General features: G+C 40.0%; 2 protein-coding genes across 2 annotated transcripts; both read right to left on the reverse strand.

Moving 5' to 3' along the window:
- Window positions 1-1,809: 1,809 nt before the first annotated feature.
- Window positions 1,810-6,218, reverse strand: LOC145066095 (hydroxyproline-rich glycoprotein family protein). Its single transcript, XM_079013275.1, has 5 exons — window positions 5,780-6,218; window positions 4,642-4,754; window positions 4,206-4,574; window positions 2,421-3,090; window positions 1,810-2,333 (listed from the first exon to the last, which is right to left on the reverse strand). The coding sequence occupies exons 1-5, from the start codon at window positions 6,009-6,011 to the stop codon at window positions 2,254-2,256; spliced, it is 1,464 nt and encodes a 487-aa protein (XP_078869401.1). The 5' UTR covers window positions 6,012-6,218; the 3' UTR covers window positions 1,810-2,253.
- A 12,827-nt stretch (window positions 6,219-19,045) lies between these two features.
- Window positions 19,046-25,568, reverse strand: GTB1 (global transcription factor group B1). Its single transcript, XM_079016257.1, has 15 exons — window positions 25,376-25,568; window positions 25,178-25,264; window positions 24,759-24,891; window positions 24,592-24,679; window positions 24,348-24,501; window positions 23,861-24,264; window positions 23,587-23,790; window positions 22,999-23,505; window positions 22,799-22,909; window positions 21,932-22,714; window positions 21,700-21,838; window positions 20,443-21,620; window positions 20,162-20,371; window positions 19,608-20,085; window positions 19,046-19,531 (listed from the first exon to the last, which is right to left on the reverse strand). Exons 1-15 carry the CDS (start codon window positions 25,407-25,409, stop codon window positions 19,227-19,229), a joined length of 4,815 nt encoding a protein of 1,604 aa, XP_078872383.1. The 5' UTR covers window positions 25,410-25,568; the 3' UTR covers window positions 19,046-19,226.
- Window positions 25,569-27,843: the final 2,275 nt, after the last annotated feature.

The raw sequence follows: 27,843 nt of genomic DNA on the forward strand, positions 1-27,843 counted from the left end.
ATACCGGTTCAACTAAAAAAACTGGTTTTTAAAACATTGGATAACATTTAAATGAAAATATTTGAACCATTCTCATGTTATCTCTAAATGGTTACATTTAGCGTATTTTATATTTTTATTTAGCCTCTTGAATAATTATGAAACCCTACATTTTTTTTAATATTAAGATGTAAGAATTATTTAATACTAAATGGTTTATCAGACAACAAAGAGATAATATGCATGTATCAGGTTGATCGAACAACATATAATTGTCCTTCGAAAATTTATTATAAAAAATTTACTTATTTTTATAGAATGTTTTATGAAACTGAAAGTTTCTAAATACATATTTTTATTGATTCTATAAGGGTTAATGTCATAAATACAATTAATAATGCTAAGTCATTTATTTTTTATTATATTTAATAAAAACTTCATCTTTTTGGGATCTTATTGCACTATTGGAACAGATTTCAACTTATAAAACTGATATTGAATCATACGTGACTTCAACTAGGCATTTAATATGAGAGATTTTGTTCATTTAAAGTTATCTAATACATGGTATAATAACCTAAAATATAAATAGTGACCAAGAGCCTTAAATGACCCAAAAAAACAAACAAACAAAATCTATTGATGGTTATTTTATGTCATTAACCCTTCTATTTATATTTTTTTTAATTTATGGTGTTAACTTTATATCTTTATTTACTATTACGTGTAAGGTTGTCAAAAAAAACACATGGGTTGACCTATCAACTCATTTAGAATTTTAATAAAAAAAATTATATATTTTTTAAATATATTAAGCATTATTCGTAGAAATGTAGGATACTAGGATATGATATCATTGTCTTCCATAAGATTATTGTACCATTTGACCCGTGACCTTACGCTTGGTGAGTTATTCAAATGATATTTATATGTTTTTATGTATGTGTGTTTTACCTTTGCATATTGTTTTTATTTGAAGGTTGAAACTCATCATAAAAAAGAAAACTGTGTTGGAAAATTGACTTTGTTTTTTGGAAAAAAAAATGAAAATTATATCTATTATATTAACACTTGAATTTATCTATGTTTGTATTAATATTTTAGTTTGAACATGGAAATTCCATGAATGTTAAATTTATTCATGTTTAATTATCTATTTTATTTATGAAATCTAACCCAAACAAACTCAAATCTAACCCACAAACCCGTCAACATGCAAACTCGTATAAATATGTTGGTTGTAGGGTTGTATATGGGTTTATATTCCAAACACGCCAACCCGAACACGACACGATTACCAAGCCTATACAAAATGATCATATTACGATCCGACAAGGTTTTCATAGGTAGAATGACGATCCCGATCTTGACAACCCTAGACTAAGAGGGTGTTTGAATTGACTTTTAAAATGACTTTTTATCTTTTTCTTTTTGAAAAAGTCAAAAAGTTTAAAAAGATGTTTGGAAACTTTAAAAGGTCTTTTAGAATAGCTTTTGGTCAAGAAGAAAATACTCCTTCTCTAAAAGTCATGAAATGCTAACTTTTGGTGACTTTTGAGGTTTTAAAAGGTAAAAAGCTAAAAAGTTATACCAAACATATTTTTAAAACTTCTTTTGGCAAAAGTTAAAATTCAATAAGATCTTTTGTGAAAAGGTTTTAAAAATAAAAAGCTCACCCAAACACCCCCTAAGTGTGCTAGTAGTGTTCCAATATTGGGTTGACCAAGCCTTTAACCGATTATGAGCAGGTCGTGGCGAAAGCCCAATTTATATAATCGGGCCATAGGGTACACTAGATTAGACGAATAGTAATACTTTGAACACACACCATACGCATACACGTGGCCTTAGAATATAGATTAGCAACAAAAGGGAAAAAAAGAAAAAGATAAAACGTGACGTGACGTGATGTGGTACATCTGTTTGTTCAATTTCCCTTCCAACTTAGCGAAGAGAAAATCATACACAAAACAGGGACCAATGAGAAATGTAATCAAGGGCCCGTCACCTCCGTGACTTTGACCTGAAAACACCATCGACCATCAGCCCTCTCTTCAACTTATATTTACAAAACAACCACAAATTATATATCCACTTGGAACCGTGAGGGCACGCTCGTCTTTTTGCATTGCTCCTCCACTCGTACAGGTACAGGTACAGGTACAGGTACAGCTCCAGTTCCAGTTGGAAGGAATTATACAAAACGCATTTTTGTTTGTTTGTTTTTTATGTCAAGTGCCCAAAAGTTTGATTATAGAATAGAATGCCTCCCTCTCATTTTTGCAACAACACGTGTAATGTCACAGTAACTACAAATGTCGTGATTGCCCTCAAATCAACACCTGCACATGCCGCTGTTTGCTCCCAAACATAAAACATATATCAAAGATTCAAACCCATGATTTATTTTAAAAAATAAAAAATAAAAAAGTAAAACTTACATGATGGTTGCGAATATGGGCCTGGTGATGGTGCATCGGAAGGGTATGTATCGGTGGGGGGATGACTTCGCGCAAAGACTACGTTTGGCAGCGGGCTTGATGCAGGGATTGTTTCCGTTACAGGTGGTGGTGGTGGTGGTGATCGTGGCGGTGGCGGTGGCGGTGGCAGTGGTGGAGGAGGAATATGCGGTGAAGGAGCTGGCTGAGAGACGGGAGGAAAGAGAGGAGGATGCTTCTTCTTGTGGTAACCAGGACGACAAGGTGGATGCTTTGGATGAGGTGAAGGGGCGGGGGTCGGTGGTAGAGCAGTGGGGGAAGGTGGTTTTGCAGGCGGCAATGGCTTATCATGGTGGTGGTGGTGGTGGTGGTGATGGTGGTGGGGTTGAGGAGGTAGATTCGGTAGGGGGGAAGGAGAAGGTACCGGAACAACAGCAGCACCACTAGAAGAAGAAGAATTAAGGGAGATAGAGGAAAGACTAATTTGCTTGACCTTCCCAAATTGAGTGTTATTGAGTCCAAGATTTTGAGTTGGTGAGCCCTTAATGGTCTGAGCCAACTGTTTTGACCTGGCCATGGATGGTGTCCCAATGGCTAGAACCACTGATGACTGTACAGTTGTATATGGAGCCACTGTTGACCCTTGTGGATTCGTCAAACTAACATGCAAGTTCTGCATTGCATTTTATAACAATTTTCAAATTAATGCCATCATCTTCATAAATAAAAGAAAAAGGCTCCCCCAACTTTTTAGTTTTTATACATAACCTATATCTTTTGCGTCATAAGGGTATAATCAGTGCAACAACAAAAAAAAAGTTTAGGGGCCCGAATTGCTAATTATTTACGATGCTCTCGACTAGATTTGGTAAACATTTATCTTATGTTTGGATATTTACGTTAAAATTCTTAGTTTGTTATTCATATGAGAAATTGAGATCTTACACTATATAATAAGCCAATATTATCATTTTTGGAATAGAAAACATGACACAGCGATAATTTATAAATAACTAAGTAGTTTATGATACTAGATGTATTTTTAACATCAATACTGGATATTAATAAACCGATATCTTAATCTTATTATTTCAAAATGACATGTAAATAACCAGGTAATTTATAACACTTGGTATTTTCAATAACAAACTAAAACAATTATTTTGAAAAGCAACTGACTTTAATAGATATAAAGTTACTATGAATATTAATTTTTTCTTGATTTCATTAATATAAAAATACCTCTTTTTTGTTGTGAACATAAGTCGAGTATTTTTGTAAAATACATAAAATGATTGATTTTTCTAGTATTGTTCAACGAAACAGTATTCTTAAGTTGATAATAAAAAAAATACAATCATGGCTAACTGGTGTTTAAATGATCATAAATGGATAATTGGAACTACAAGTTAATGATAAATTGGTATAAAAACTACAACTGGATGTTAAAACCGATATTGCCAATTAAACTATGAAATACATACATATAAATGATAAAATTATATACTAATGACCAACTATTTGTTGTTCACATTAATCGCTCTGTATTTCTTTTTTATCCATCAAAGATCCCTAAACTCTTTTTGTTGTGCTAATTACACCATTATAACCGAAAATTTACAGGCTATAGCCAGTCATAATTGTGTGTTCGACACAAATATAAAAAGTTTAGGGGCTCTAGATGTACAAAAAAATCCAGATTGACCAAATGTGGACATGGTGAATAGTTTGATGGTGGATTTCAATATAAACCCTAAATAATATAAGGAAAAAAGATTAGATTAGTACCTCATATTGAGCAAGATGCAGGCCTGATCTGAGCTGGATTGTGAGTTCATCAAAGTGGTCAAGAATTTGTTCAATAGAAAAATTCAATGTGAAGTTGAACCGTATTTGGACCTTTTGCAATGGGTAAGCACTCTGGTCAGGGGTGACTGTAATTCCTCCAACAAATTTCAGGACCTCAAAAGAAGATGGCTGCCCGAATAAAGATTCGGTCAAACGCAGGGGTGATTGACCAAGAACAATAGATACAAACGAATCTCTTACTACACTTTTAGCGTATGATGGAATCTTTGAATTGTGTTCATCAGGATCAACACCAAAAATGATCTTGGTTGTATTTGATCCCGAGCTTTCTGCTGTTATGATTACAACCTGAACAACAAACAAGTTCAATAAATAATATTACAGAGAGAGAGAGAGAGAGAGAGAGAGAGCATGCCTTCGTTGTGGGAATTCTTATTTCATCAAATATATCACCCCCAAGCTGTGGAAAATCATCTTCCAGCAAAGACAATGGCTTATCAACCATAAAAGTTGCTACTATGTCATGACCTACAAAGTGGAATCAAAAAAACATAAACATATGAGTCTTTGAGCAGCATATAGGCTACAGCAACTAATGAGTCTTTCCACCATTATCTTAAAGCATCAAAACTTTAAGGGATTGCTATAGAAGGTGCTAGTTTTATCAAAAATCTGTAAGTGCTTTGACAATTGGTTACATATGTAATATGCCCCTCAATAGGGAAATATTGTGCACCAAAATCAACATCACCAATATTTAGTAAAGATTTAGAAATGAACAAACAGATCCTGGCCATAAGAAAGAAAGGTTGCATATATTTGGGAAGAGGCTGGTCCCATTATGTCAAAGTTACACAACAACTGAGCATGAAAAAAAAAACTATTAGAATGTTAATGTCTTCATAGGTACATGCAGCAATTTGAAGTTTGGAATCATCACATCAGATTCTCCAGCTTGTTTATCTTCTTCCTATATCCTCAGCTCCCAACAGTCTATAACAATCTAATTCGTATGAATAGTCTAAGCAAGAAAAGAAAGAATGCAGAAGACGTCCAATAAAACCTTCATAGCTATAAACTACTTACCAAGAACAGCACAGCTGGTGTACATAAATTACCATTTAGAGTTTTAGACAAATTATCACAACCTCCAATTTTCAATCAACAACTGAACAGTAAACGATTCATTACCTAAGTTGAACTCAAGTATTTATATGATATAAAGGTGAAAAAAAAAAAACAAAACAATCTATGTAATTATCCGTTGATCACATAATCTGAGAAGAATCGCAGTTAATACGGCACTGTAGACCTAAGCGCCGACAAATCTAAATAAATTAAACCAACTAAAACTTCAAAAAGTAAGAAACATCAAATCCACAGAGCATAACTGCATCAATTCAACCCTAAACTACACAATTCAGTGCGAAATAATCGAAACTAGACTAAAAGCGGATGGGGATCTGTATGTTAAGAGCAATGCCGCGATGCTCGGATTAAGATATAAACAAGCTACAAGAAAAATTAAAAAAGGACAATATCTCCTTACTAACCTTTATAATGAGAATCGAGATCTAGATCCCCCTTATCTCCGTGGCGAAAAAACGGGGGCAGCCAGAAAACAGCAGAGAGCAAGACCGAGAGTCCAAGGATCAAAATAAACACACATCGAAACCGGAATAAATGAGCAATCCTACAACAGCAGGAACAATTGTCTGCATTACGAGGAGTTGATTGTGAATGAGCGATGGTAGAGGGTAAGGGCTCTTCTTCCCCCTTTCCCATATTGGGGAATGTGGGTTGTTTCTAATTGAATCAATCTTCTTCCCCATTGCTGGTGTGAGTTGTTGGAGAGTCCATGGCTGCAGAGATAGAGAGAGAAGAGGGCTGGATTTTGATATAGGGTTTGGGGATGTTGGGAGAGAGTAAAGAGTAGAGTTTTATTAACTTTGTGTTTAGTGTTAGTGTGAAGGAAAGTGATGGATTTTTGCTTCGAGAATGTGATGTTTAAGATTTACTTTAAATTCTTGCATTTAACGGTTTTCCAATTTTATTAATAGACAAATTTACATAAATGGTCTTTGTGTTTGGCGAAATATATCGTATTTGGTCCTTAGGAAAAATTTTCTTTCATAGATCGTCCTTATGTTTGAAAACTCTTACAATAATGGTCTTTAACTAACATTGTTAAAAATAAAGGGTTAAGTTTTTTGTGAAATGTCAAAATTACCAGTTTTGGTACTTTTTCCCATAAATGGTTAATAATTAAAGAAAATGGATCTCACCACATTTATCTTTCTCAGCGCTTTCATCCTTCCGAAACCACCATAAAAATTATCCTCTTTTTGAACTCTCATTCTCTTTATTTCCCGTTCCCTTCATTTTTCTCTCACATCATCTTGATGAGAAACCTTCACCAACTTCATATGTTTACTATAACGTCCACATTCCCTCACACGTTACATATTTTCACTATCATCTTACTAGTAAACCTAAACCACCACCATCATCGAGCTTCTTTAACATCACCAGAGATCGAGATCGCGAAACAAATAATATACTTTGTATGAAGCACATATAACCATCCATATATAAACAACATAATTAACACCCACACTGATTTTAAAGTTGTCTGTTTACTAAAAAATGCAATCGTCACCATTCCCTTCCTTGTTTCTAACTCACCAACATTGCCCTAAATTCCTAGTCATTAAATGAATAACCCTATTATCTATAAGCACCTCGACAAATTCTGAATCTTTAAAAGATCAAGCACATTATTGAACTTAAAGCTTGATTGGTTGATGTTACTTTAATTTAGGGGTTTAGGAAGTCTAAATCGGTTGAGTCAAACCGGATTAATCTCAAGTACTACGCTTTTTTAATATTTCATATGGACTTAATTTCCTTTCTATAATTATAAATCTCTATAAAGAAACTCGAGGGGTTTCAACATTTGATTATATCTCTAAAAAACATACTATATATATTTTCCTTCCAAAATAATGCATGTGAAATTGAAGTAAATTAATCAGTTTGTTGTTCTTTTATGTTCAATTCATATCATATATGGTGTGTCTGGTTTGGATATGGTTTGCTTGATTTGTATTCTTTCTATGTTATTTTTTACAGTAAGAGATCATGTGTTTTTCATTTCGTTCATATGGATTTATTCATTACTTCATTGAAATTTCATGTGGGTTTTGTTTTAGTTGTCTGTATTACTTCATTTGATAGTTTTTAAGAAAAAATAAAGAATCAAAAAGTTGTCGGTTTGTTGATTGATTTGGTTATATTGTTTCTTTATGTTTTATGGATTGTAAATTAATGGAGGTTAATTATGTTAATTTATTTCGACTTAGATTTGTGTTTGTAAATATGGTGCAAGGTTTCTCGAGGAAAAAATAAACAATATTTTATGAAGTGTAAACCAGATTTTAAGGATGTTATAGTTAGCAATCACAATAATCATGCATCTTTTACCATCTTCTAGCTTTCCTTTAAAAGCTCTCGAATTTACCCTATATAATTTGGGGAAAAATAATCGGGTGGTCAACCGTTGAAACAACTCATTTTATGTCGTTGATCCCATTTTACACCATGTTACATGACTTGTGTAACATCTGGTCTAGGTATGAATCATCTTTCTTATATTTATTTTAAAAGGAGTGACCACAACGTGGTGGAACATCACCACGACATGGCGTATCAGTTTGGATCGCATGATTTTTATGACTCACCATGGCGTGGTCCTCATGCACCACAATGTGGCGGGTGTTTTTTAGTGAAAACCCCTAATCTTCGAGTCTTGGACCCTATTTAAGGAACATTTGTAACGCCCAGATCTTGAGGTACATCTTTCATAATCAAATTATCATTTTGAGGATTACCATGGCGTGGTGGAGGCACAACCACGACGTGGCAAGGCGAAAATGGGTCTCGTGTTCCTTCAGTCACCAAGACATGGAAGTATTGGCCACGGCGTGGTGGCGGCTGGCATGCAAACCCTATTTTTCCAAATTTGCTCCCTATTTAAAGGAATGAGGAAGTTGGGGTTTGCTCATCCTCGGTCTCCATCAGTTCCCTCATGTAACATCTTGTTCTTCCAGGTATTTACCATTTATCTACCCTTTATCCCCTTAGTATCTGATTATTGTACAATGTGGCCCTTTATGGCATTTTCGTAAACTGGGTGCAGCATGGGTAAGTTGGGCGTACACTTTGGTATGCAAGGCGTACCTGGTCTCATGCGTGTACTTTGATCATATACAGATTGGACCAAACCCTAATATTTAGGGTTTGTGCACTATATAAGCACCATTATAGCATCAAAACTCTTCCTCTTATCAACATTCATCCCTAAAATCGGCCCTCCTTGCAAACCTTGACCTATTTTGAGCATTTTGAGCTTTTTAGTGAGTTGTGGGCATTCTTGTTTGTGAAGGAAGATCATCAAAGAAGTGGCTTTGCTCTCAAGACCTTGGATCCAACATTTTCTCTTCATTGTGCACCATTTGGAGGTATAAAGCCTCAACCTTGACTCATGTTTCTCTAGATCTTGATTAAGCTTAGATTTTCATCCCTTTTGTCCCAAAACCTAGGTCTTTGTGAGTATGAGGTACTCCAAAGCCTTTAAGTTGTCCTTTCAGACATTTTAGGGTATTTTAAGTCATAAAAATGCAATATGACATCTTGGTTTGTCCCCATGCAAGAGTTATGGTGTAGAAAATGATTAAGCAAGTTAGGTTTTTAGTGTTGGGCTCCTTGTAGCCATGCAAAGGCATAAAGTTTGAAGCTTTATGGCCTTAGAGGTTTTATTAAGCTCATATCTAAAGTTTGGACGTAAGTTCTTAAGGCATTAAGACCTTAATGGGAGTTTTAGCTTTAGGGTGCGTACGCTGGGCGTAAAATCCAATACGCTGCGCATACTGCACCTCGACCCTGATTCCCTCTCGCATCAAATGTTGTACGCGGGGCGTGCAAGGTGGTACGTTGGACATTCGGCCCAATTCCAACGTTTGGGACATTCTTTTGGGCTTTGGATCACTAAGTGTTGGGCTTTTCAGGATTGGACCGAATGGGAAGGGAAAAATGACCTTTTTGACCTTATTTAGGTTATGGGGTTGATTGGAACGAATGGTTGAGTGAACATGGGATCCTGAAGAAGAGATGAAGGAGCATTACCCAGGGTTATTTGCTACAGCGGACTTTAAAGACGAAGTCTGATTCAAGTGGGGGAGAATTGTAACGCCGAAATCGCCAGGTAAAACTCTTAGCAATCTTTTTCCTTCATGTGGACATTTGGGGCTCGAGTACGCGGGGAGTACATGTGGTATGTCTGGCATACTCCGTCGTTTGCATGAGGCGGGGATGTCCCATACGTACTTTGGGCGTACCCATGCGTACGCAGGGTGTACGCAAGTCAAGGGCAAACCCTAATTTTTAGGGTTTTCATCCTATTTAAGCTCATTAAATCCTTCAAACCCCTCTCCTTATCAACCTTCATTGCCTTTTTTGAACTAACCTCGAAACCCTAATCCATCTTCCAAAGAGATTGACATTGTATGTGTATGTTTTGTGTGTTTGTGGTGTGCCTTGAAGAAGGAGAAGTCTAGTGGAGAAACATTGGAAAAGAGGAAGCTTGTAGATCCGGAGGTTATTCAACCTTTGTAGCTTCTTGAAGGTATGAAGTTCTTACCTTGATGGTTCCTTCCTTATATCTCTTTTAATGGGTAGATTTAGAAGTTTTGGTCCCATAACTTTGGTCTTATGGAGTACGGAATACTACAGACCATTTGAGTTGTCCTTTTGAACACCTAAAAGTGCATGGAGTCATAAAAATCGGATCTTGGAGGTTAGAACTCAACCATGCATGATTTGGTGACCACTTAAGGGAGATAGAAGGCTAAAATCCATGGTTTGAGTCCCATTAAGACATGCAAAAGCATAAAATTTGCAACTTTATGGCTTAATACGTTTCAATAAGCTCGGATCTAAAATTAGACGTTAGGTCTTAACTGATTAAGACATTAAAAGAAGGAATTGGTCAGTTACAATGTACGTCGGGCATACCTAGATGTACGTTGCGCGTACGCGCCTGAGGTCTCGTCGATTGGAGGATCTTGAGTACGCTAGGCGTACTTATGGTATGCTAAGCGTACTCACCAGAGGGGATTTTGGGCTTTTTAGCCTCGGGTCATCATTGACTTAGGGATTTAGGCCTTTGTTGGGCAACAAGTTTTTCAGTGGTGGGCCTTCTTGATCTTGGGCCCATTTTGGATATGAAATATCTTCTGATCTTTGGGGTTACTTGTATTTAGGCCTTGGTGGGTTAGGCCGTTAGGCCCAAAAAGGCAAGGGTTAAGCAGCCTTTTCAGGGTTTGGACAATCGATTTGGGTTATTGACCTAATCTTAATTAGGGTTTTTATTACTTGTGAGTTAGTGAGAGGATTTCACGAGTCCGCAACTCGAGTATGATTTGATACCTTCAGTCTGAAGTGAGTTTCCTTCACTGTATCCGTGGGTCGAAGGCACCAATGTTGTCCCACTAGATTATGTTTGTAGGATGATGATTATCTTCGTGACAATTACCTGTTATGCTTGTATCTACTTGATGTCTCTATGACTCTTATTGTTATGATTATATGTGTTAGCTTTAGGGGTGAAATAGACCCGATACCAGTTGAAAGATACCGAAGGGAGTGAAATAGACCCAGTACTGGTTGAAAGATATCGAATGGGGTGAAATAGAGCCAGTACCGATTGGAATATACCGACAGGGGTGAAATAGACCCAATATGTTTTTGACTGTTATATATGTATGGTATGGGTATTTTGGGGAACTCACTGAACTTTATGTTTACGGTTTTCAGTTTATGTTTCAGGTACTTTCAGCTCAAAAGGGAAGGGTCTGGCTTGATCGTACCGCATCTGCCCATGTTTTCTGCACTTTGAAATTTTGGGATTTATACTCTGATATTATTATTCACTATGATACACTTTCGGTTGTTTTGATATGATTATTGGATGTTTGAAATGATTTTAAAGTAACATTTTGCCTGATATTTTTGGGATGTTACAAGAGTGGCGGCTGAGCCACTGGGGGAAAGTCCCTGAGTGGCGGCTGAGCCACTCCGGAAAGTCCCTCTCCATGGAGGAGGTAATGTTCACTTTATAGGGGACAATTAGGTCAGTCCTTGGGCCAGCCCAATTCAGGCTTAGCTAGCAAGGAGCTAGGAAAGGCCACTTGGGAGCGCCAGGCGCACTCCAGGCGAGGATAGCAGGAGGGTGCCCGACAGGGCTGTCAAGGGAGCGTCAGTGTAGCACCTGGTTCCTGGTACGTAAATCTTAATTGAGTATTTTCCATTTTTAGCCTTGGACTCGGCGAGTCATAGGTCCGACTTGCCGAGTAAAGACGGGACCCGGGACATGTTTAAGTTGGCGACTCGGCGAGTCCATATCCTGTACTCGGTGAGTCACCGCTGTTTGATGAAACCCTAAGTTTCAGGGGTTTACACCCTATTTAATCTCTCATTTCCGCCCCAAGCCAGCCCCTATTCACCCTCAGAGCCCTATACCTTGTTCTAAGCCTTGATTCTTGTGGATTTGAAGCCTTTGGTGTTCTCTTGAAGCTTTGGAGTGAGAAGGAGAGGAGATCAAGAAGGAGAAGAGGAGGTCAAGCATCTTTGAGCTATCTCAGAGTGTTCACTAAGGTATGGCTCGTTTTCCCCCATGTTTTCATGCTTATGGCCCCATTAAAGTCCTTCTTGAACCATTTCCAAGCTTGTGTTTACTTGAGGACTCGTAATAAGCAGAGTAGCCCATAGATCTAAGTGGAATCGAGCTCTAGGAGCCTGGATCTACCACCTTTATGGACCCATGTTGCTTGTTTACCCTAGATCTACCTTTTTGAGGCATTTTGAGCCCTAAATCCCTCATTGGTGAGTATCTACACGTAAAGTTGGAAACTTTACGTGTTATTCATGCTCTAGGAACCCAGATATGTGAATGGCATGGACTGGAATCGAGCAAAATCGCATATATAGTGATTGCATGGCGACGACTCGGCGAGTCGTTCATCTGACTCGGCGAGTCTGCTCGCGAGTCTCCGAGTTATCCCCTTTTCGTTGTGACGAGTGTGAGTAGTGAGTCACGGGGTGTGACTCGGTGAGTTGGAAGCCGAACTCATCCATGAAGGAACTCGGCGAGTCATTGCCCTGACTCGGCGAGTTCAAGGCAATCTCCTTAGATCAAGAACAGACTCGGCGAGTTGTTCATACAACTCGGCGAGTCGCAGCATAAGTGTTCATCGGATGAAGATGAACTCGGCGAGTTGTTCATACAACTCGGCGAGTCTCGGCATAAGTGTTCAACGGATGAAGATGAACTCGGCGAGTTGTTCATACAACTCGGCGAGTAGGATGAAGGACTTGAACCTCAGTTTAGAAGGAGAACTCGTCGAGTCAACGCCTAACTCGACGAGTAGGGACGGGATCCAGGACAATCGATTGGATAAGGACTCGGCGAGTTGGAGAGCCAACTCGGCAAGTCGGGTCAACTGAAAGTTGACTCTAACTTTAACTTATGACATGATCAGGGGTAAAATGGTCATTTTACCCAAAGGACAGTTAGCAGTGATTGATTCAGTATGCTGTGGGAATTACAGTCGGAGGATTTCCGGAGTAGCAGCAACAGCAGTAGACAGTCAGTTCCCGATCAGACCAGCAGCTACTTCGAGGTGAGTTACCTTCCAGTAGCGGTGGGTCTACGGCCACAATGTCGGCCCACCAGTAGGAGTTGTATGTGGATGATTGTCTCTGTGATATTCATCTAGGGTTACCACTACCTGTTCCATGCTTATGTGCTAGTATGATGTGATGCTATGTGTTAGTGGTAGTAGGGGAGATAGTCCCCAAGATATCCGGTCGATAGGGCCGAAGGGGTAGTTATACCCAGTCATGCTAGATAGATTCTGATACTGTGGTACAGGTTATGTGGTAGTAGTAGAGGGGAGAAGTAGTCTCCAGTACCCGGTCGAGAGGACCGAAGGGGAGGCCAGCACCCAGATATGCTAGGCAGTATCCGGTCGAGAGGACCGAAGGGGAGGCCAGCACCCAGGTATGCTAGGCAATATCCGGTCGAGAGGACCGAAGGGGTAGGTCGGGCACCCAGATATGCCTGACGATAGATGTATGTTATGTGATTATTATGGTATGTGGTACAGTGGGGGAACTCACTAAGCTTTGTGCCTACGTTTTTCAGTTGTTGTTTCAGGTACCTCTTCAGCCAAGGGGAAGGAGCAGACTCGGTAGCAGCATATCACACACACTTTTGTTTCCGCAGTTATGAGTTTATTCTGGGATTGACACTCTGATATTTTGGTTGTTTAAATGTTGTGGATTTCAATTTGGTTTTCAATGTGAAATGGTTTAATTATACAATGTTTTAATTATTAATCATTTCCAAGTAATGATTTATAAACAAAATTTTTGGACGTGAAAGTTGGGCCGTTACAAGTTGGTATCAGAGCCCTGGTTTGAGGGATTCGGACACACCTCCGGGGGTGTCTGAACTCAAATCGAGGGATTAAAAGATTTTCTAAAAGAAAATGTTTTCTAAAAATTGAGAAAAGAGTTTTGAGAAAGAACGAAATGTGTGATGTGCGCGACCGGATGAGCTCAAGTAAGTATTCCCCAAAGTACCCATACAAGTTTATGTTATGTTTATCAGCTTTTTTAGAACAACATGCTAGAATAGGGCTAAGGATCTAGGAGTGATGCCTTATGTGCCTGCTTTATGTGTTTCAGCTGTATGAGAATTGCATGCTAGTATTGAGTAGACAGCAAGTAGGATAGCCTGATTAGGTTATGCCTGATGGTATGAGCTTAGCATTGTATGCTAGTATAGTTCCTGTAAGCAGATAGAGTTGATTGAGATTGTTCCCTTAGTTCGAATGTTGCTTGCTTTGTGCTTTGTGGGACTCTGAGTGGTGGGAGTTAGCCATTAGGTGAATACGTCACGTCACATGTGATCAAGGTTGAATAATCTTAGAGTGCTGGATTTGGCCCTATTGCGCAGCTCTCGTTTGAGTCTAACCGTTGTAGGGATGAGCCTGTTACTCGAAGGATTATCCGAGCCTCACCGCATGTGATGGTATTCAGGTAATGGTTAATTGGCACTACTAAGAGGCCTTCAGCAGCTGAGGACCTGGTAGGGTGGAGCCTGAAATTTCCCTAGGGCAAGCCTAGGATGAGTATAGTAGTGATCAGCCGTAGTGGAAGGGATCTGGTGGAGTTGAGGCAGTCCTTAGAGAAGGTACGGATAGATGTGGAAGGTAGTATGGGCCCGTACTACTGAAATCAGAGGATCCGTACCCGAGCCAAGGGAGGCCAAGATGAGACCAGGGAACTTGTGGCAGATGTGATCCCTCAAGAAGTATTAGTATCACTAACAGTTATTATTCCTCTATCGCAGAATGGTGGTACTACGTTCGAGGCCGATAGATGGTGGTTCAGGAGAGGGGTCAGGTTCGGGATCAGGTTCCGAGCCAGTCGATGAGGGACTACGCGAGTTCATCGCGTCAGAGATTACCAGAGGCATCCTTGAGTCGACCCCCATCATCTTTGGGTCGATCAAGGAGGGGATCATCGAGCTGATGGAGGATCGCCTTGGGGCGTTCAGGAGCGACATGGCATCTGGCCAGCCGGGGCCTCGCACGCTGTCCTTTAAGGACTTCAGGGGTAGTGGTGCGCCAGATTTCCACGGGGTGAAAGACCTCATTGCTGCCAGGCGATGGATTGCAGACATCGAGTCTACACAGTTGACTAGCTTCTGCCCCGAGGGGTCGAAGGTGAGGTATGCAGCAGGGTGTTTACGGGACCGAGCTCGAGATTGGTGGGAGTCAGTGGGTGACTCGTTGGGAGCCTCAGCTATCGAGGCTATGACCAGGTCGGACTTTGTGACCAGGTTCAGGGCGGAGTTTGCGCCGGCTGTCGAGCTTCAGCAGTTGGCCAGGGAGTTTTTGGACATGAGACAGACGACGGAGACTGTGGCGGAGATCACCGCCAAGTTCCGGTAGAGGGCACTGCTTGTGCCCCAGTATGCGGGCGATGAGGACATGAGGAGGACCCGCTATCACGACATGCTCCGGGCTGATATCCGGGAGCACGTTAGTTTTTCAGCTTGCCCCACCTTGGACTCCATGATTGCTAGGGCAAGGGAGAGGTAGATAGACTTGGAGCACATCCGGAAACGGAAAGCAGAAGAGGGTCAGTCAGGAGGGGCTTCGGGGAAGAAGCCCAAGGGATCAGATGTGGGGCCGAAAGGCCAACAGGGACGGGGACGCTGCAGGAATGCGGCAAGACGCACGAGGGGGCGTGCAGGTTGGGATCATTAGGCTGCTACAAGTGCGGCAAGCCTGGACACTATAGCATGGATTGCACTGCTCTGGCAGCAGTTATTCAAACGTCTGAGTTGCTGTGTTTCCACTGCAACCAGAGGGGCCATAAGAAGGCCAATTGCCCCCAGTTGACAGTTTCAGCACTATTGAAGGTGCCAGCTCCAGCGACCTTGCGGATCACTGATGGCCGACAGGGCAAGGCAGAGGCTCCGGTGGTGAGGAGCCGGGCAATTCAGCTGACTACCGAGGAGGCACGTGCCGCACCCGATGTGGTGACGGGATCGTTCCATGTGAACGGCATCCCAGTTCAGGTGTTGTTCGATTCGGGTGCATCCCGATTATTTATTTCCCTTGCGCTTAGCAAGAAGTTTCCTGAGTCTTCGGGCGAGTTAGATTGCCCTTTGGAGGTAGAGATTGTTGATGATCGATCGGTGCGAGCATCGATGGTGTTTCGAGATTGCGTATTGCGTTTGTTTGAGGAGCGTTATTTGGTAGACTTGATTCCCATTCCGTTGCGTGGGAACAAGGTGATTATAGGCATGGATTGGTTGAGCCCCAATGGGGGGGGGGTGATAGATTGCGCGCAACAGCTAGTGCGAGTCAGGACCCCAAGTAGGGGAGAGTTAGTGATTCATGGCGAGAGGCCACAGTGTGGACCCACAGTCTGTTCGGCAGCGAGGGCTAGACGATACCTTCAGTAGGGATGCAGGATATGTCACGTACGTGATGGATACCCGAGAGGCGGGTAAGGCGACGGTGAGCGAGGTTCCGGTGGTGCGAGATTTCGCAGATGTTTTTCCAGAGGAGCTTCCTGGGATACCTCCGGAGCGACAGGTTGAGTTTAGGATTGACCTCGTTCCTGGTGCGGCTCCGATAGCCAAGGCACCATATGGGTTGGCTCCTCCTGAGATGCAGGAGTTGTCTACACAGCTGCAGGAACTGTTAGACAAGGGATTCATTCGACCGAGTAGTTCACCCTGGGGAGCCCCGATTCTGTTTGTGAAAAACAAGGACGAGTCGCATCGGATGTGTATAGATTACCGGGAGCTGAACAAGGTAACGGTGAAGAACCGTTACCCACTCCCGAGGATTGATGATCTCTTTGACCAGCTTCAGGGGGCATCTTGGTTCTCCAAGATTGATTTGCGTTCGGGTTATCATCGGATGAGGGTCAGGGAGGAGGATATGCAGAAGACCGCGTTTCGGACGCGCTATGGCCATTATGAGTTCGTGGTGATGCCGTTTGGGCTCACCAATGCTCCTGCCGCATTCATGGACCTCATGAACCACGTATGCAGACCGATGCTGGATCGGTCTGTGATAGTTTTCATCGATGACATCTTGGTTTATTCCAAGACACAGGAAGAGCATGAGGAGCATCTGCGAGAGGTATTGGAGACCCTGAGGAGGGAGAGCTTGTATGCCAAGTTCTCCAAGTGTGAGTTTTGGCTGCGCGAGGTGCAATTTCTCGGACACCTTGTCAACTAGAACGAGATTCTGGTCGATCCGGCCAAGGTCGAGGCCGTGATGAGATGGGAGGTTCCGAAGTCTCCATCTGAGATTCGGAGTTTCCTAAGATTGGCAGGCTATTATCGGAGATTCATTCAGGACTTCTCCAAGATAGTCGTACCCCTGACGCGGCTGACGAAGAAAGTCGTAGTCTTTCGATGGGGACTCTGATATTTTGGTTGTTTAAATGTTGTGGATTTCAATTTGGTTTTCAATGTGAAATGGTTTAATTATACAATGTTTTAATTATTAATGATTTCCAAGTAATGATTTATTAACAAAATTTTTGGACGTGAAAATTGGGTCGTTACAGTCAGGCAGGGTTGGCAAGGGAACGCCAGGCAGGTCTATCAGGACAGCGTCAAGCAAGGTTGGCAAGGGAACGTCAGGCAGGTCTGGCTGGAGAGCGCCAGGCTGGGATGACACACCAAGGTTATCTAGGCCATGCTAGTAGACCTATCATTATCAATTACCATCACCATCAAAGTGCCCTTAATCAACACATTGCCCTTCTCCTGACAGACCTTCTCTATTATACTTGACATACTCAATAGTTTATTTGAGATTCTAAAACTTGCGATTAACGTGTCCTCCTTTGTAGTCAACAATGGTGTAGGATTTGTCATCCTCTTCCTCAATTTATACACCTTCATAGACCACAATGGCAAGGGAATTATCATCCAGTGGGCCATCATTAAGATAGTGTTCATAATTAACTATTGGCAAGAAAATGTCATGTTATATGTACACATGGGTTTCCTTGTGTGAAAAAAGTGAGACATAAAGATGATGTTTCATCATCTTCTAGGGATATTAGCCTATTGTCCAATTCAGTTAGGGCATCAAGAAATGGTGACAAATGTGGAGAGCTTCATCATCCTTTAGTTCCCTCATCATGATATGAAGATCAAGCATGATAAATCCTCGATGAATGATCACATGGAAATAGTCAACTTCACCATTAATATACATTCTTTCCGGGAATGGAGATAGGATCCCACCATGATGCATCTTCATGGTGAAGATGTTGTCATAGCCTCCTATGGAAAGCCAACTGCATCGTAAAGATCTTGGACTAACAGAAAACCATACACAAGTAATGGCACTCAAACAAAACAACATACAATGAAATCTAAGAACTAAGAATCAAAGGCAAAAAAATGCAATAAAGCTTAAGGACTGGGAAACATATACAATCAAAGCTTAAGAACTAAGAATCAATAGACAAGAATATAGTTAATACCTCGTACCATATATTCACTTCGCATCAACATGATAACATTTACTTGTCTTACTCTACATTCTGCATTAAATGTGTGTACTTGATTCTACTTTATTATAGTTTAGGGTGGTTTACGCACTTGATTCTACTTGATTATAACTTGGGATTCAATGGTGACAACGATCGAGAGTGTTTAAGCTACTTATGACAATGCCACTGAACTGCAAACGAAACGACAATGGAGGAAATAGACTCAATGGCAAAAGAATCAAAATACCCTCGAAGACATGGCACACAAGGGTTATTAACAGTAGCAAACTGGCAGGGTTAGTTTTGTAGAACTAACCTTGCTATGTTAGTTTGTAATAGAAGCAATCTTGCAACAATCCAGAAAGTTTTTTTTTTTGAAAGAGAACAATCCAGAAAGTTGGAGCAAGGATGTGATGAAACCTAAACACAAGGGACCAACATGTAATTTACGTTAAAATTAATAAAGTCCAAAATAACAAATTTAAACATCAATGTTCAATTGGCCATCAAAACTGATTTTTTACCTACTAGATTCTAGAACAGGTCATAACAGGTAAGTTAACTTTGGCAAGCCTACTGAGTAAGGAGATAAAATCGACAATTTTATGGTCAAATAAGACATTTTTTTTTAAATCTAACAAGATCAGTATCAGTATGACTTGCCTAAAAAGTAAAAACCAAGCAACTTTCGTACTTGGCATTCTGTATTTCATCATAAAACAGAACAGCACCTACAAACTGAAACTAAAACCAAAATTTTTAAATCTAACAATAAACAATACATCTGTAGATACAAAGTTCCAGTTTATGTAAAACAATAGATGGTTGAACCCTGCCATGCTACCACCCGCTCGACCACCCTGCACCGCTATCCGATTGCACAGAGCTTCTCTTGCCGCCGCCACCACCACTACCACCACCATCAGCCCAACCGCCATTAAAAGCCTCTCCTCCTGGAGAGTTCTGAGTTTTTCCACCTGGGAAACCCCCCCACCCTTCTTCCCAATCCTTAGACCTATCGTCTCCACCACGGTTGTTAAATGACCCCCGCCCTCGGCCCCGCCCACGTCCACCACCGCCACCACCGTAAGGTCTCGGCACACCGCTTTCGTGACCACCCCCGCCACTCCTGAAATCACCTCTACCTGTAACACGTGTAAGTCAAAAAAATAAATAAATAAACTGAATCCAATTATCCACGAGGCTGAGGCTGAGGCTCACCTGGTCTAGAACTCGGAGTTGATGTTCTTTCTCGATCTCCGGATGAACCTCTCCAGTCGCTGCTATTATTAGAGCCGCCGCCGCCGCCGCCCCATCCACCACCTGCAGGGCTGCGCATGGGCACCATGGCAGCAACGGACCGAATGGAGGGTCCCGCATCATGTGGATCATCAATGTGTCTTTGAAAATAGGCGACAAGTCTGTCGATTTCCTCAAACATTTTCTTTCTGAATTTAAAGCCCTTGGGATACAATCCAATATACTCATGATGCGGATTGGAGCTTCGTATGTATGTCAATATAAACGTGCCTGGGTGTTCATGGGATATACCAAATGAGTAAACAATCCTCGATGGATTCTCAAGTTTTTCTTTCCTTAAACTCTCATCCACTTCCGCTTTCTCCCCATCTTTAAACTTCCTATAACCCAACATCGTCTTTAAATATGTCACTAAAGGATCAACATACCGATCCATCACCTGCAACACCCCACAATAAGCAAGCAACTTAAGAATAATCTAATGCCATGAAATAAGATATTCGTTCATATCATACCTCATCTAGATCTTCAAATACATCCTCTCCTATTTTTAGTGTTTTTCCAAGCCTTAACATGCTTGTAATGTCCTTATTCTCCTTTCCACCTTCTATAATGTCTTTGTGAGCATAAACACCATCATAGATTTTGAGTGTCAGTGTTAGGTATGAGGGCCCACGTGAGCTAGGACGAACAATGCTCTCACCAGGCTCCTTATCAGACAGCATCTGGTGTAACAAAAATATATATATGAGACCTTTATTAAATAAACTTCACCAATAACATACATTACATATACCTCCATTGCTTCATCGGCTGTGATATTCTGGAAGCGAGGATGAACAATCATTCTTGATTTGAAATGCTTCTTTGCTAGCGCTTTTGCTTTATTTGCTTTTTCTTTTTCAATTTCTGAATTGTCACGGTCTTCATAATAATACGGATCCATGGTTTTATACTTTTGAGTGTCGACGCTACTCCTTAAATCACTGTCTTTACAGCTTAAGAAAACCATGTACCTCTTTTTCTCAATTGATTTTATCTTTGCCGTGATGATGTCCCCTTCATTCAGACTTTCAGTCAAATCAATATTATCCCTCCGCTCATCACTGTAATCTTCCTTGTTGAGCATACCAGTGAGCCCCGAATCGAGAGAGCATATGGCCTTTTGAGGTTGAACCCTACGAACAGTGGCCTGGACGATTTTACCCTCGCACAGCGTATCCTCACTTTCCCCACATATCATATAAAAGGCTTGGTCATCATTCGGTTCCACATACGGTCTCCGCCAGTCTTGAAAACCTTGAATCAGCTCCGATCTCATATCATTCAGAGTCACCTTTTTGTTCTCCTGTTTCTTGGATCTTGCATAGTTATCCACCTTAAGACTCCTCAACTGATTAGGGTGTTCTCTCACGTGCTCGATCGCCATTTCCAGCATATCCTCGTCATCGTTTCCATCATCTCCTCCTGAATGTTTTCTGAACACCTCTTTAGCCAATTCCTGTGCAAGACCATACGATTCCGGGTGGATTCTCGTGTCATCCAACAAATCAATGAACTGGCTGCTGCTAGCGGCGTTTCCACTCCGCCGAACACGTAAAAACCCAACAGCATTTACAAACACCTTCTTGTCCAGACCGTGGTTCAACAGGTCCTTTCTCGTGTATATCGACCCAGCCCTCACTAACGACCGCTGTAAAGAAGCCGCTTTACGGGGTCCCAGCCCCGAAATGAACTGCAAAGGACCAAAAAGCCATTCGTGACTTATGGCTAAGTTGATGTCAAGACCCACCTGATTCGTGGCATCCACCATGATCTGTTCAACCATCCCGTATTTCTCATCCGGAGTTAGAAAGCTTTCTAAAGGACTCAGTTTCCATGATAATATCTCCTTTGCGGGCCCACACAGGGTAGCGACCATTGCCAATGGGTTTTGAAGGTATCGTCCTAGGCCCACCGCTCGCCTTACAATTCCTGAAAATTCATAACAAAAATTAATGAATATTACTAGATTTCAAGTAAAAATACCATGGCATCAAATATATTTAATTACCTGGTTGCGGTTGAAGCTGTTCGGATGATATACGAGAATTTTCATACAGGTGTGGGAGAGACTCGTCACCATATACAACACCACCTTCCATGTCATGTCCAAGATCTCTAGGGTTTTCTTCTACCATCTTGAAAATGATCTGATCATAAACAAAACAATGCAATGCAATTCATAATATGTCATAATATGATTCGATTTTATATGTGGAAACGAAAGTAACAATGTGTTTTACCTCAAAAATATTATCTTTTAAGCTTCTGCAAGACAAATTGACAGCTCCAAGAACAACAACATAAGGTTGGTGATCTGTCATGAATTTAACAAGACGTTGTTGATCGTTCTTTTTACGTTGTTGGTCGTTAGCATTTTGACCACGGATGCTTATGGAAGATGCATACAGCACATCAACAACTTCTCCATATGAATCCAACATCACAAATGTTGTTGCAGGTTTCCCTGGGCCCCAGCAGCACGCCATAACCCTCGGTGCACCATCATAATCATCTGAATTAACATCGTGTTCTTTTTTCTGATAAGGTGCCACAGACACTTTATCCCATAATAACCTTCCGTATTCCATGAGTAACCAGTTTTTGGCTCTACTTGCCAAAATGCCTCTCGCTTCTTTTCCCATTGAAGGTAAAAGCAAACCATCAAACGCGTCTTTTATGATCAGTTTCCTTTGTTCATTCCATAACTGGGCAGATTTACTCACGCCGTCACTAAGGTAGTAGTCATGAGCATCACTGATCAACTTATCATGAACAGAAGCTGGAAGCTTTACAGATACTTGTACAAGCTTCTCCTCTTCTGCTTTTTGAATAAGAAGCCACTGTGCATCATTAAATCTTGTCAAAGGTTTGTTATTCAACCACTTTATCCCTGCAAATTCATGATCAGAATCTATGGCCTTGTTGCCATCAGATGTGGGAGTAGTGGACACCACTGCATTGTCCATGAAGATGCTGCGCACATGTTTCCTCACACATGGCTCACAACTAATTTCAACTGCAGCCTATAAAAAACAAGATAACTTAGTCATTACATAATGAAGTACACCATAACTTTAAAAAAAATGAGGAAAAAAATACAATAATACCATATGCCTGGCGCCTCTGAGAACAGCCTGCGGATTTTCAAACATTGCACAAGTAAATCTTGAGGCCACCTCTTCTGGTGTTTCCTTTGCATCTTCCAATTCTTCCATCCTCTATATAAAGAAAGCATTATAGTTAGTTAAAGGTGGTTCATTTTGTGAAAGTGGGATGTCAAATTGTGGAGCTTAGTCAACTTACTGACCATTTGTTCAAGAGAAATCAATAATCCAAATTCCTCAGAGCTGTAGCCAAACTTGGTAGCAACCTCCCATAGTCCAGCTTTGCTGCAAACACTATATTGTGATTTTCTCTTTGGTCTTTTGAACTGTCCTTCATCCATACCAGCATCACCAGGGGGGAAATGTAGGTTAAATTTTGAGTCCACGTCATCAATTTCCCTTTCTGACTCAGCAACTTTGAGGGACTTGGTGATTGAATCAAACAGTTTCTGGTTCAAATTAAGACGTGCCTCATCATACACGCTTCGTTCTTCTTCAAACCGCTTGTTGTAGTATGACTGTAACGCGCTTTTTCGTTTTTGAAGCATCAACCATTTTCTGTCTAGCTCCAAGATAGCCCAAAGAACCTTGTGCCACCTCAGCGTGGGTTTTTTCTCAGATTTGTTTTCACTTTCCTTGTCATCTTGTGGCTCTGGATCCTTAAAAAGGCTCATGCACTCCTCTTTCCTATACATAGCAATAAACGGTACCTGATAACAAAGATGTTACAAGTTACACGGATCCCAACAAGATTTGGTCCTTTTAAAATAGGGATCAGATTGAACACTTACATCTAATTTCTGGACATGCATAAATTCTAAAAACCGCATGATGTCATCCTTAACTATTGCCAGGTCATGCCCTTCTTCGGTTGTTCTATCGCCTCCTCTGCTAAACAATACCACACCCGTTTGAAGTTGATGAAGAATCCAAGTACTCTCCTCTTCTATACTCATTTCATCTGTTGGTGGAGGACCAGTGCTTTCCTCAGATATCTACAAAGACAAACAATCAATACATAATAGATGGATGAAATATATAGTATGTAAATGTGAATATGGTGACCTGCATTCTTTCTGGAATATCTATCTCACGAATGTACTCATCTTTTTCGGTTTTGTATTTATTGGAAAGAATGGTGGGCTCAAATTCATCTTCAAGCCTCCTTTCCTTCCCTTCACCACTATCATCATATCTACTGATTCTTTCTAGTCCCAACTTGCGTTGCCTCAACAGCTCATCCACATCACCAAATATATCATGAGCTTCCTGTATTGCACTAGAGGAAACCCCTGGGGCCTGTCTTGACTTTTTCTTGTTGACCTTCCTCCTCCTTGTTGGTTCACCATGTTCATCAACCTCTTCCTCATCAACAATGAAGTCAGCCATTTCATCTTCTTCCTCACCGATGTCACCATCCTCTTCCTCTTCAGGTTGATCCTCTTCAGCAATGTCCTCAAGGGGTGGACCTAAAAGTTATGGGCAAAATGCTAATCATGATTATACACGATAATGATTACTAAAATGTGTTTTAAAGAAATCGAGAAAATACCTTCATCATCCCCGAATAAACTATGCTCGATTTTCTGCTCTGCACTTCGCCCACTCTTTCCACTTCTATTATAATCATCTTCATCAGAAAATCCTGATTGCCCTTCATCAGCATCAGACCTTGCTTTCTTTAGTCGCTTAAACTTTTTACTCTCCTGACAGATTCACATGGAAAGTTTTTAAAAAGTAAATAGAATGAAAGATAACTGCTGAAGAACCATCTGAATGTGGAGCAAGAGACTCACGGCTTTTGGTCGTCGAAATCCAGTGATGTTGTTATCTTGAAGAAGCTCATAGTCATCTTCATCAAGAACATAGTTCTTTTCCGATTCCCTTAAGATTCGTGCAGCATAAATTAGAAAAGGAAGTCGTGCATTCACAAAAAAAGGTAAGCTTGCCAAATTGATTTTACCTTTTCTTTCTTTTCTTCTTCTTTTGTCTCTCATCATCACTATCCGCCCTATCCTCTTCCTCAGCATCCTGTTCATCTTCATCAATATCATCCACTATGAAACCATCTTTCTCATACTCATCTTCTCCTTCCTCTAATCAAGGTCATAAGCAAAAGCACGTTAGAAGATAAATCATAAACTGAAAAACGACAGAATGAATTGAATTGATTAGCATAAAGTGTAAAGGATGCAGAAGTTTGAATTGTTCTGCAGTTTAGTGGGCAACAAATTTCAGAAACACATAGGACATATAATGATTTTTTACAATTGGGGGAAAGCACAGGGACATCAAAGAAACCCTAAAGAGCCTTTCGGGAGAGCAATAGCATTCCCAACATTCATTATTGATATAGTAATCCAAATTTTAGAAAATTCATACCATCTTCCTCGTCATCCTCTTCGTCGCGATCTTCAACTGCATCCCCATCAGGCTCTTCCCTCTCATCCTCTTCAACTTCAATCTCATCTATACGTGCATAGAATTAACCAGCGGGCAAAAAAAACAAAAACCTAGTAAATAAACGCATAAATCAAAGACAGCGTTTGTTAATTGAAAACTTCGGGTAGGTAAAAACACCTTCTTCGTCTGATAATACAGTTTTTCCAGCCATTGATGAATAAAACCAAGGATGCAAGCAAAAACCCTAAGAACCCACAGTCAAAAATTTTGGCTTTCGACGAAACCCTAAGCACAAAGACGCTAAATAAACAAATATCAGTGAATCGGAGTCTCCGCAGCTTCGTTGTGCATAGACGAGCGATGAAACGAAGCGGGTAGAAATTATTGTGAATCGAAATGGCCTTATATATCATAATGTTTGATGTCGGTAAATTTTGGCATATTGTTTGACGGTTTTTATTATTACTTTCTTTTTTTTACTTTTATTTGCAACATACCCTAATTTTCGCATATTTACGCTATTCGGAATTATAATATTCATAACTTCACCCCAGAGTGATCCTCTCACTAAGGGACATGGTTAGAGGTTTTCAAAAATATCCGCATCGAAATACCCGATCTGAAAATCCGAAAATCCGATCCGAAATTATCTGAAATTTCGGATATCCGGATCTTCGGATATCCGAATTTCGGATATCCGGTTTTTCAGATTCGGATACGGATAGTGAATTTATAAAGTTTCGGATATTTCGGATATCCAATATCCGAAAAAAATATTTTTTTTTATTTTTTAATATTTTAAAATGAGAAATTAGAAACATTGACATGTTTAATGGACTAATGTTCCCCACCATTTTCAACTTTTTCGTGACCATTCTTTCCAAACTTTTATTGCAAATCTTTCCATTTACAATCGTTATATATTTGTTTGTTATAATCCTGGTTCGTTGGCTTATAATCAAAAACTATTAAGTAAATGCTATATATATTTATTTGTTGTTATCGATATCCATCTATGTCGCAAGATTTAACATAGTTGCTATTATTAGTTTTAAGAGTTTAGGTGATTTTACGGATCGGATGTTCAGATGTGGATATTTATTTAAAATTAATGAAACTCGGATATCCGGTTTAATATCCGAATCCGTATCCGAAATTTCGGATACGGATTCGGATATCAAAAATCAACTATTCGAATTTTCGGATATCCGGTTTTGAACACCCCTAGACATGGTGTGTCCGATACCCTTAGATTCCGTCTCTTCTTCCATGTACTTATTTACATGCTTTTCATGACTAAAAAATGGCTTAATGTTGTGAAACATAAATATATATATATATATATATATATATATAAATTAGCCGTTTACCCGCGCCAAGCATCGGGTGCAAAGGTGGTGGTGATGATGCTTAATGGTGATTCTAGTGGTTATTGTTTGCTCTTTTCAATGGGTTTGTTATTGGGTGAAAGCAGGAATACAATGGTGTAAAAGACAGTGCAACCATTTAATTAAAATTAAAACTTTATTGTTGATTTTGCTTGTCCTTTGATTTTTTTTTTCTATTTTGTAGATTATTGAAAAGCGTATAACAAACATTTTCTGACATCCTCAAATTCATGGCCAGAAAAGACCGATTTGTTTATGTTTTGTTTTATAAAATCAGAGTAATCCTTTGATTAAAAGAGTTGCGGAACTCATTCCCAAAAACAAAATATGATAAAATTTATCAAAACATTTCTCAAAGAGAATGTATTTTCATTAAATAATTAAAACATCGGGATGTCGTGTTCTGATACAGACCAAAAGCATAAACAGTATAATTCGACATTACAACAGTTATTTACAACTACTGGTCTGTTATCCAAAATCTTTCGTCAAGTCTACCAACTTATACTCTTGTGCCATTACCTGTAATGCAAAGAAAACTGAGTGGGTCAAACTTGGGAGCCTGTTAAACATATAGGGTTTTCAACCCACAATAATACAATTATTATATTTAATCATCCAACAATCAACCCAATTACCCATCCCTATTATCTCTTTTATTTCTTACGGATTTACCCTAAGAATCAATTATCCTTTATTCATTTATTCCTAAGGATTTACCTAAGGTATTGACACAAGGTCCACCACTGCCAAGGTCCTCAAATTACAACAGGTAAACACTTAGTTCAACATACTTAACGAACACCTAGTTCTAACACTCCTAGTGAACACTTAATTCAAAACATCTGGTGAATACTTAGTTCTAAAACACTTAGTGAACATACTCAGTTCAACAACACCAAGTGAACACCTCTAGTTCAAAAATACTTAATGAACACCTTAAGTTCAAAATACCAAGTGAACACATAAAGTTCAAATACCTAATGAACACGTTGAGTTCAAACACCAAGTGAACACATAGAGTTCAAAAATACCTAACGAACACATAGAGTTCAAATACACCAAGCGAACACATAGAGTTCAAAATACCTAATGAACACGTTGAGTTCAAAAACACTTATTATTTCGTCTCACATCAACTATTTCATCTACCCATGTTCTACAACATTTATCTTGTAGATATAACATACACATACAGTTTTAATCATTTAAAACATGTATAAAACATCAAATCCATACCCATCTCAAATAAACAAA

Source organism: Lactuca serriola, chromosome 8 (genome assembly GCF_051521515.1).
Source record: "Lactuca serriola cultivar US96UC23 chromosome 8, Lser_US96UC23_V15, whole genome shotgun sequence".
Classification (NCBI taxonomy): domain Eukaryota; kingdom Viridiplantae; phylum Streptophyta; class Magnoliopsida; order Asterales; family Asteraceae; genus Lactuca; species Lactuca serriola.